Source organism: Chaetodon auriga, chromosome 19, assembly GCF_051107435.1.
Source record: "Chaetodon auriga isolate fChaAug3 chromosome 19, fChaAug3.hap1, whole genome shotgun sequence".
NCBI classification, from domain to species: Eukaryota; Metazoa; Chordata; class Actinopteri; order Chaetodontiformes; family Chaetodontidae; genus Chaetodon; species Chaetodon auriga.
Genome location: NC_135092.1, coordinates 22,495,001 through 22,505,503, shown reverse-complemented (window position 1 = coordinate 22,505,503; position 10,503 = coordinate 22,495,001). Strand labels below are relative to the sequence as shown.

Below are 10,503 nucleotides of genomic sequence, written 5' to 3'. Positions count from 1 at the left end.
AGCTCAAAGCAGAGCTGTTAGCATGCTAACGTTAGCACTTAGCTCAGCGCTGTTAGCATGTGGGTTCAACTCTTCTTAAACTTCTTGTTTCTTGACCCTCTCAGTTCTTCTGTTTGGTGCTGCAGACATTCAGCAGACACACACAGAGCACCAGCTTTCATTCCCACAGGTGAGCTCTGTTAACATCACCTGTCGGCAGGTGAACACACCTCCACAGGTTGTACAGAGGGGCGGGCTGCTCCTCTTTCCCGCCCGGCCTGATGGGCGTTAATGGGCCGTGGCGGCGAGGCGAGGAGCCATCACAGGTCACTGTTTACGTTGTGCGACAGATGGCCGAGTGAGAGCCATCATGGCGTCACTTAACACCTCCTGCAGGAGCCAACAGGCCTGAACAAACACTGAGCAGCCATGAGGTGAGGAGTGTAAGAGGAGGAGGAGGTGCTGAGAGCTTCTACCTGAGAGAACGCAGCAGAACCACAGTGTAGAAATACTCAGTCTGAGCATCAAAATACACTAAAAGTACTTGTCATGCAGAGTGACTGATTTATTATATTACTGGTTTAGAATTATTGATGCATTCATGTGTTCATCAGTTTAATGTTGGAGCTGCTAAAAGTGGGTTTATTAATCACTTCATCTACTGCTGGATATCTCAGATTACATGTTGTATTCTTAATTATTCTTAATTAAACTAAAATGTCCAGTAACTCAACTGTAGTGGAAGAAAAGCAGCAGAACATGGAAATAAAGTACAAGTACCTCAATATTGTACTTCAGTGCAAGACCTGAGTAAATGTAGCTTGAGCTCATTCTAAAATCTGTCTTTCCTTAGAGTAAAAATGTTCATGTTTTTCTAAATCAAAACATATTTTCTCATCTTTCGATCTTTGTTTGGGACATTTGAGACGAGACGTTTCATCCTGCAGACGATCTGCCGTCACGTCACGACACGAAGCCAGTTTCTGACTTTCCATGAGTCAGTAAATGGAAAACTGCTGCTGAGCCTCTAAAACAAACACTTCTATTATCGAACGTCTGTTTATCATTCATGCTGCAGAGTCAAGAGGCTGCGTTCACCAGAGGAGGATTCAGAGCTCTGACTGAAGTAAAAGGCCTGCAGTCACAATCCTGCTTAAGAATTAGCTGTAACATGTGAAGTATCAGCAGTAAAAGTACAGTAGTACTGTCAGCTTCATGCAGGAAAAGTACTGTGTGTGCAGTGAAACGTCTCCTGTGTCTGATCTCTGATTCTGTGACTTCATCAGTTTGTTCATCCTGAAGCTTCAGTGTCAGAGCAGCGTGTTACTGTTGGAGCTGCTGCAGGTGGAGCTACTTTAAATACTCAATCTTGGGCTCGGGCCCCTCCAAAGGGTCACCATATAAACCTGAGGGGTCGTCAGATGATTGACTGGAAAAAAAAGAAGTATCAAGTTCTTAAACTTGAACCTGTTTTCAGTTTTTTGAAACTTTGGATAATTTGACTATCATGAAGTACAAATACCCAAATGCAGTACCCTCAGTAAATGTACTCTGCTACGTTCCTCCAGTGCTGCTGACACTCAGCAGTAGTCCTGTGCAGTTAGAAAAGGAGAAACACTGTAAAGCATGTTTCTTTGTACACTGACGCCACCTGCTGGCTGTTCTGCAAACTGCACAAACAGCTGAGCATGAAAGTTTGAATATGATGCGTATTAATACACGCACAGCAGTACACTGAATGAGTACTGTGGAGGTAAGAGTATAGCAAGTAGTGACATAATACTATTATATTACTTAAATATATAAATACCACAATTCTACATCATAATTGTTTTTTTTTCTATTCTATTTTTTTCCCACTGTGTTTGTCATGTATTTCATACAATTGTATTATTACTGTATGTGAGTATTTTACATATTACATGTGTGTAATTCCAGGTTTTGATGAGACATCAAGAAACTCACACAATCAATCAATCAATCAGTCATATAACATTTATTTCCACCTCAGCGTCCAGATGTCTGTCAGCTCGTCAGGTTTCACATCACAGTAACTTCTCACTGAAACACAACTTCAACTAAAGTGATCTCAGACCAGCCAAACGGCGTCAACACAAGTCACGAGGAGCTCCACGACCAGCGCGAGCGCCTCCTCCGACCTCCCCCGACGCTCCTCCTCTCACTACATTAAATATAACAGCCTCATAAATTATCTCGTTTAAGAAAATAAATATCAGTCTTCATCAAATCAGACTCCTTCGAATGTGTCAGTGAAGCTTCATCCTAAACATTAACGATCATAACGTGTCGTAGTAATAATTAGCCTGCACGACCATGTGTGTGTGTGTGTGTGTGTGTGTGTGTGTGTGTGTGTGTGTGCGCGGCCTAGTTGCCGCCGTTGACCCCTCCCTCCACGTCGTCCACGGATCTCTTCCTGGCGAACAGGTGGGTGGGGTCCCGGCCTCTGAAGCCGGGCTGGACGTTGAACACGGGCATGTTCCTCCAGCTGGTGGGGTTGGTGTAGGTGGTGGAGCTGGAGCCTGTGGCGCAGGGTTTGTTCTGGACCAGCTGGAGGAAGGTCTCCATGTCAGGGCCTAACCGGGCCACGAGGCCGGTCCTCACGGCCGCCACCGTCTGCTCGTCGCAGGCCTGCAGGGTCTGCAGCAGCGTGCTGTAGTACCTGAACGCACCACAAACAGGAAGTCAGATGTTCATGCTCACCTCAGGATGAAAAAAGAATAACTTTATTGATCCTCTGACTTGTGGCGCCACCATCAGGTCAACACGTTAACGTGTCCAGATACCTGCAGACACCTACATGACACTCCCATCAGCCTCAGCTCATTAGAGATGCTAGCAGGCTAACATGTTAGCATGTTTGTGTTAGCGTTTAGCTCAAAGCAGCACAGTGTCTCAGAGCTGCTGCTGTGGCTGCACAACGTCTCTGCAGCTGTTCCTCGCTCTATCCAGGTGTGTGTGTCATCAGTCCTCACCTGTTGGGGAAGTGAGTCGGCACCTGCACCACCTCTCCGATGGCGTCCGGGTTGGTCCGAGCCACAGTGCAGATGTCCAGACTGGTGTAACACTCTTCTTGCACCTTTAAGAAGACAAAACGTGAGTGAGCAGAGGACAGAGAGGAGCGCCGTCCTCACCGTGAGAGACTCGGTCCAACAAACCTCAGCGATCATCCTCTGGAAGATGTTACAGCGGCGGATAGTTTGGAAAACCTTCGCTGTGATTCCCTGAGAGATGCAGTGCAGACTCTTCTTCACGAAGGTTTTACCCTGTGGAGCAACACACACACACAGGTGAGACACACAGACAGACACACAGACAGACACACAGACAGACGGACAGACAGACACGTGGACAGACGGACAGACAGACCTCTGTGTTGAAGGTAGCAGCCGTGTGCAGGAAGAGTTCACAGAGCTCGTGCATCCCGTCAGTGTCGCAGGTGGAGTTTTCCAGACAGGAGAAGAATCCACAGCCCACAGCTACAGCTCCACTCAAACATCTGGCCACATCAGCTGCGCGCACACACACACACACACACACACACACACACACACACACACACACGGACAGTGTGAACACGGGTTCAGGACGTGCACACACTGAGCTTCCTGTTCTGCAGACTTTCAGCTCGTTTCAGTCTTTTTCTGCAGCATCTTCAGTCCTTCGTGGTGTGAAGTCGCCCTGAAGCCTTCAGATACACTCACAGCGGAGGAGGAGCAAGTTTCCACGTCTTTACTTCAGAAAAAGCAGCAACACAACAACAATAAAACAGTCCATTACACGTCCTGCCTGATCAGTTACAGACCTCCTCCATCATAAACGACGACAGAGTGATTTGAAAGCAGGAAATGAATAAAAACATCAGCAACGTCCTTTAAGGTGAAACTAAGAGAAGTTCAGCTCATGAAAGTAAAAGTCCAGAAGTATTCAGATACTAATACTACACAGTAAAAATACTCTGTTAGATGTTAAAGACACGCAGTGAAAATGTTACTTCAGTAAAAGTGTGTGAGTATAATCAGAGAAGCTGAAGTATTACAGTAGAAGTACTCAGTGCAGTAAAAAGTGTCTCTCCTCTCTGGTCTCATTAGATCGTTGTGCCTCGTGTGTTCACGTCAAAGCAGGATTTCAGAGGTGCAGCTGGCTCAGAGATGGGAAACATTAAAAAAAGAACCGAGACTCACTCGGGCTGTTGGCGGAGAATCGAGCCCGGCGGGGAGCAGCTTCCTCCGGCAGCAGCTCGAAGCAGGCGGCGCAGCTGAGGCCGAGGAGGAGGAGGAGCAGAGCGGAGCCCGGCAGCATGTCTCACTGTGCGCTGATGGACGAGGTGCTTCTGGTTCTGGTTTTCGGTCCTCCTGGTGGCCCTGCCTGTCCCGCCACACCGTCCACACCTGGTATTTCTATCAAAAGCTCCGACCAATCAGAGCGCGGCGCTCCCGCGGGGCGCGTTAATGGTTAATTCATGGATGTGATTAAGACACGCGGCTAATTAGACATTTCCACACATTCCACAGGAAACACGGAATTTCCGAGCAGGAGTGAAGTCACGAGACAAATTTAGACTTTTTCTCCTGAAGAAACAGCAGAAAACTACACAAGTGATCAGAAAGAACAGACAGAGATGAAGGACATGAAGAGGAGAAATGAAGTTTTCAGGCGGTTCAAACACGATGAATCTGCAGCGGCAGAACAGAAATGTGTGTCTGTCTGTTAGAAAGTCTCCGCGTCCAAAAATAGCAGAAGAAAACGGAAACCGGATGCGTCACTTTCTAATTCCAGTCACGTCCGTTGTTTCTGCCTTGAAGTGATTCAGTCAAGCAGAAACAGCTGACGAGGACCGTGAACGCAGCAGGAACACTTCAAATGTCCTCCAGCAGACAGAAGTACTCAGATCCCGCAGTACAAGTACTACAACAGTGTTCAAATACTCCACTAAGGAAAAGTCCTGCATTCAAAGCCTCTCTGAAGTGAAAGTACACGAGTATTATCAGTTTGTTGTTGCTTTTGCTCAAACACTTCATGAATTAACTGAATGAAAATCAGACAGACAGAAATCCAGCCTGGTTTTATAAAAGAGCCTCAATCCAACATGTTTTCATGTCAGACTCTTTTCTCTGAGCTTTCTGAATGAATCCTGGATCCAAAGGTTCCTCAGAGTCTGACCCTCGACCCTTTAAATCCTCCTGCTTCTTTTCATTTCACCTTAATAAAGAGCTGAACTGCAGCTTCTTCACTGAGCTGCATCAAACGTTCAAGGAAGAAATCTCATTTTCAGATGCATGTTCAGAAATATTGATGCAATCCAACTTCAGATAAAGATATTTATATATTACTATTAAATATATCAGCGCCATAAGCATAAACTGTAAATACTTTATTGAAGTAAGTTTGTTAATTATGAGCGTTTGAATGATTGTTGATGAAAAAAGAATGAAAATGTCCATTGAATGTAAAGCACAGTGTGCACAGAGAGCCTTTTCTGAAAGGCTTTCAGCTGTTTTTTAAAGGTGTTTCAGTGATTTGTGAAAGGTTTTTCCATCGTCCTCTTCTGGTTTTGTAACAGTGCTTCATCCTAGTAAAGGTTATTCCTGATAAAAACACATTTTGCTGCTTTATTCTCCAGAAGAAGGTGAAGAGACTCTCTGTCTGACAGAGTACCAGCAGAAACACGTCGCTTCAAGCAGCACAGCGAGCTTTATTTATCATCACCCAAAGGAAATGAAATACAGGAGCACGATGACGCCGAGCAGCAACGATCAACAATCAAAGAAATCAAGAAATAAAAAAAAGAAAAGAGCCTAAAAACAAACACACAGAGATGAGAATGAGCAGCATAGATCCAAACTGAAAAAACATTTATTAAAAAAAAGATCTAAGAATATTTCAAATAATTTAAAACTGAAAATTGTAATAAATAAATGGTTTATGAGGCAGTTTGAAGGCATTTTAATTCACGTAAAGGTCAACGATTACAGAAACAGTAACAGATTCAGTTTTCTGAGTTGAACTGTGTAACTTCCTTTTTCTAAGCTAATTGAATTTTTGTGTTTTTACACGTTCAGTCTTTGACTCTTTGTCTAAATCTCTTTTAAACACGTCGATATATAAAAAACAAGCTTTCGTTAGAGGCTCATTATTTTAATGTCAAAGGTCAATCAGTGCTTAAAGTCCACCTGCAGCTAGCAGACCGAGCTAACGTTAGCACTGTTAGCGGCGGTGCTGTTGGAGGGAATGTGGAAAAATCTGTGTGTCTTATCTTTGCGTCGCTTATCTTTGCGGATCGTGAGAGCGTCGTTAGCGGAGGGTCTGCGTTTCCATCACGGCCCGGTTCACCACAGGAAGCAGTGACCCTCACGCGCCTCGGCCGGCTTCACGGCCTGGAGGTCAGCAGATAAACATCTCCCACCCCTCACGCTTCAGCTGTCATTAACTGCCCCTCCAGCACTGACTGACCCTCCACACCAGAGCCCAGTGCAACAAACAGCCACCTCCGAGGCCCGACGGAGTCCAGCTCCACCAATTATTTTAACCTTTAATTAGTCAAAGTGAACACAGTGAAACGAGTCCTCATAAACACACAACTCAGCCACTGACATGAAACCACAACCAGAGGAATGTTGTTAGCGTAGAGACGCTTTCACGTGTTTCAGCACGACACAAAACAAGTATAAATAGCATTTAAAGCACATCCATATGGACGTATGGTACAGCACAGACAGGCAGGCTATAAAAAATCAAAAGGAAACAGTCAGTCAGTCAGGAAGGGTCCAGAAATAGGAAACCAAAAAAATTCATGTGTTTGGTTTGAGTGCAGAAATAACTCAATTAAACTGTGAATAACAGCTGATTCAAACACTGAGGGAACAGACCATAAGCCACACAAACAGAGCAAGAACGAGGCCGCTGACGCCTCCTGAAGGAGGCAGGAAGAGTCGGCTGGAGGTTGAATCCGTGTGGAAAAGTCAGGTTTGATAAATGACTGTGAAAAAAATCTAAATTTTCTCAGAAAACAGTCGTATTTCTAGAGAAAAGAGTCTGAGAGCATCTCAAGGTGAAACAGAACAACTCTATTGTTATTAGTTTTTGTAAAATAACTTTTTTTCACAACTTTTTCTTGACATAATTTGACTTTATTCTCGACAAAATATGTTTTTTTGTGTGTAAAATCATCTCTTTATTCTGTAGATATGGTTTTTTCTTCTGGAAATTTTCTGACTTTTTGTCAAACTTTCTGCTCTTAATGAGTACATCAGTCCAATTTTGCTGAAATATCAACAGTTTTTTTTTTTTGTTGCAGATTTTATCAGCTGTAGCTAGTTAGCTATAAGCTAACGTTAGCTCCATCAGTTGGTTGAAAACACTGTCTGACTCTAATGTTTGCAGCTGATTCCTTTAAAAGGAGAACAAAAAGATCTTAATGTGAAAGACTGTTAAAGCTAACAGGTCAGACATTATTCTTTAATTGTTAGCAATTTTATAGGACTACAAATAAAAATGAACCTCAGACTTTTTCACTTTAAAGAGAAGAAAGGTTTTTAAGTTGAGGATTAACAAATGAGTAAATGTGATGTTATCTGATGGACGTTTGGCTGGAGCTGCATGTTTACATTAAATGAATCAATTAATTGAATTGATCAAATTACAGCAGGACAGAGCGGCTAACGTTAGCTTAAACTCTAATGTAGCATCATACAGGCCGAACTTCCACACACTGAAGAAATGTTTCTGAGTGGATGAACTAGTCGTTAAAAAGGGCTTTTTCTATCATAAGTAAGTTGTAAGCTAGTTAGCCAAACATGCTAACACAGAATTTTAGAACAGACAAACACTGTTAAATGAATTTCTTCCACTTTTGTTTGATGTTTTGTGAAAGCTAAAGAAAGACATGAGCCTCCACTCTTTATATCTCTTCATGAAGAAACACAAAGGCCTCGTTAAGGTCGTTAAAGTATGAATAGAATCGCTCTTCGAGGACGAGTTTAGCGAACGGTCAGTTCCTAAAACAGCTCAGTGAAAATGTGACTCAGAGAAGAAAACAGCGTTAAATTGAAAGCAGAGTTGGAAGATATGGAACGCATCCTTTTCCGTCAGCTGCAGACCAGATTTGCTTCATCTCTGCTCATAAATGTCACATCTCAGTGATTTGCGGATTACGGAGGCCCAGCTGTCCCTCCATATTTACTCCTGCAGTTCTGCTGCTTAAACTGAATCAACTCTGACGCATTTCTTATATCCCAGCAGGCCTGGTACCTGAAGGCACCACGGCGCTTTTATGTTCAGTCAGTCTGAGTCGATGATCATCTTCACATCTCACAAAGACATGTCGAAGTATTTCCTGAAGGCACCTCGAAGAGAAGTTAAACACTGATGACGAAGAACGAGAAGGAAATCATGAGGACGTTCAGACTGACCGCTGAGTCTAAAGAGACTGAAATAGCAAAATACGGCAAAAAAAATACTAATATTAGCAGCAGGGACAGAAGCAGAAGCGACGCTGTGTGAGAAAGCTGCATTTGTTCAAATGAAATCTGCTGTTAAGGTCCTCTTTTGTTGGACTGTCTCAGTAGACGGACCTTGAAACATAAAGAGAGCTCAGCTGGGAAAATGTTCAACATAATAACTGTGGAATAATTCATGATGAAGAGCTTTTGATGTGCGTGGTTTGAATATCCTGAACCTGAAAAATCTTTGCTGTGATGTATTCTGGGACCTTCAGGACGGAAAGAAAGAGTCCTGAACTTTAAGAGTCTGAAAATCTCAAAATATGACGACTTTAGTCAAACAGTGGAACCTTTCTTTGTCAAATCATGACTTGTATTTGAGATATTCTGACTTTTTCCTCAATAAAGTAAGTTAATTCTCTAAATATTAGGATTTATTGTAAAAACTTTATTCTCATGAAGTGTCACTGATATATTATGATTATTCTAAACATGTTTTTCTTTCTCCTAATTCTGACTTTATTTTGAAAAATTACCACTTGTTCCTGTAATATCACTCCTTGGTCGTGATTACTGTCTTTCAAACTATATCTAAAGTTAAATCTGTTTTCCACCTTTGTCGTTTTGACCTTTGACCTTTGGCTTCAAACGAACTCTTCTGCGTCTCTTTCTGACAATCCTGTTCTCACTGTTTTCTTTGTTCAGTCGCGTCCTGTTAAAACTCAAGGTCCCAGCCAGACTCTTCATCAGGAGGAGGGTCCTCTGCGTCCTCTGGGAAGTAGTCAAAGTTGCTGTTGTCCAGTGGTCCGTCCACCTGGCGGAAGAACAGAGGACGTTAGCGCTGTCATCTGCCTGCTGCACGCTCACGGAGACACTGCAGGACACTCACTGTGGGCGTGAACGGAGAGTCGACGGTTCCCTGGCGGAGGCCGTCCCAGTTGAACCCCTCAAACCACCTGAAGGACAAGGACATGTTGCCATGACTACAGTGTCATCTCCTCAGCGAAGACTCATCTCATCTTTACTGTCTCACTTGTGTTTCTGGATGTCCTTGACTCCATTTTTCTGATTTCCCAGCCGCTCTGAAGGATTGTCCCTGAGAGACACACAGAGTGTAAAGATGTTTAAAGGTGGACCGGCGCTCTGCTCGACGCCAGCTGCACAGTTAAGGTGGACTGACAACCTGCAGAGTCGTTTGATGAGGTTGGTGGCGCTCTTGGTGATCTTCTTGGGAAACTCGATCATGTCGATGCCTCTCAGGATGATGTTGTAGGTCTTCATGGGGTCAGAGCCTGAAAACGGAGGACTGGAGATGGAGAGTGGAGACAAAGAGGCTTCATTTATTCAACCCAGAACCCAAACTGGGTCCACTGAGCTCCTACACTCAGGCTTAACGGACAGTTTCCCAAAGCATTCTGTCGTCAGTGGGGGAAGAAGAACTCAGATCTTAGAAATAGAAAGAAGTAGAAAAACTGTAAAGTAAAAGACCTGCAAAATGTTACAAAAAGTAAAAGTACTCATTGTGATATGAGTACTTTTCCTTCAGTATAGGATCTGAATACTCCCCCCCCCCCCCCCCCCCCCGGATAACACATAACATCTGCTGTGCACCTGCCACTGAGCAGCTCAAAGACCAGTATTCCCAGTGACCAGCAGTCGGCTGAACTGTCGTGGCCTTTGTTCAGGATGATCTCAGGGGCCACGTACTCAGGGGTCCCACAAAACGTCCACGTCTTCTTACCCAGACCCACCTTCTTAGCAAAGCCGAAGTCCACCTGGGCAAAAGAAACACACATGAAGAGTGTCTTCTGCGTCAAATCTCTGACCCACATTGTTCTGTCACGTCCAGAGACCGCGTCCACACCAGCTTGGCGTATCCTCGGTGGTCCAGTATGATGTTCTCGGGTTTGAGGTCTCTGTAGATGATCCCTCTGGAGTGCAGGAAAGCCAGAGCCTCTATGACGCAGCCAGTGTAGAACCGAGTGGTGCTGTCATCAAACGAGCCCCTGAAAGACAAAGCGCTGACCCTGAGGACATCGTGGTCTTTCAGACCTGAATGCACTAA

At 44.1% G+C, this 10,503-nt stretch overlaps 2 protein-coding genes across 2 annotated transcripts in view; both read right to left on the bottom strand.

Moving 5' to 3' along the window:
* Positions 1–1,956: 1,956 nt before the first annotated feature.
* On the bottom strand, positions 1,957–4,798 carry stc1l (stanniocalcin 1, like). The gene is made up of 5 exons (XM_076757803.1): positions 4,182–4,798; positions 3,367–3,509; positions 3,156–3,263; positions 2,973–3,076; positions 1,957–2,659 (listed from the first exon to the last, which is right to left on the bottom strand). Exons 1-5 carry the CDS (start codon positions 4,297–4,299, stop codon positions 2,365–2,367), a joined length of 768 nt encoding a protein of 255 aa, XP_076613918.1. The 5' UTR covers positions 4,300–4,798; the 3' UTR covers positions 1,957–2,364.
* Positions 4,799–8,864: 4,066 nt separating this feature from the next.
* LOC143337940 (cGMP-dependent protein kinase 1-like) overlaps positions 8,865–10,503 on the bottom strand; it is an 18,611-nt gene continuing 16,972 nt past the window's right edge. Inside the window, exons 16-21 of the mRNA XM_076757961.1 lie at positions 10,303–10,444; positions 10,050–10,213; positions 9,622–9,744; positions 9,472–9,534; positions 9,328–9,394; positions 8,865–9,252 (exon numbers count right to left, since the gene is read on the bottom strand). Coding sequence (XP_076614076.1) covers positions 9,154–9,252; positions 9,328–9,394; positions 9,472–9,534; positions 9,622–9,744; positions 10,050–10,213; positions 10,303–10,444 — 658 coding nt within the window. The 3' untranslated portion in view covers positions 8,865–9,153. The remainder of the gene's footprint in view (positions 9,253–9,327; positions 9,395–9,471; positions 9,535–9,621; positions 9,745–10,049; positions 10,214–10,302; positions 10,445–10,503) is intronic.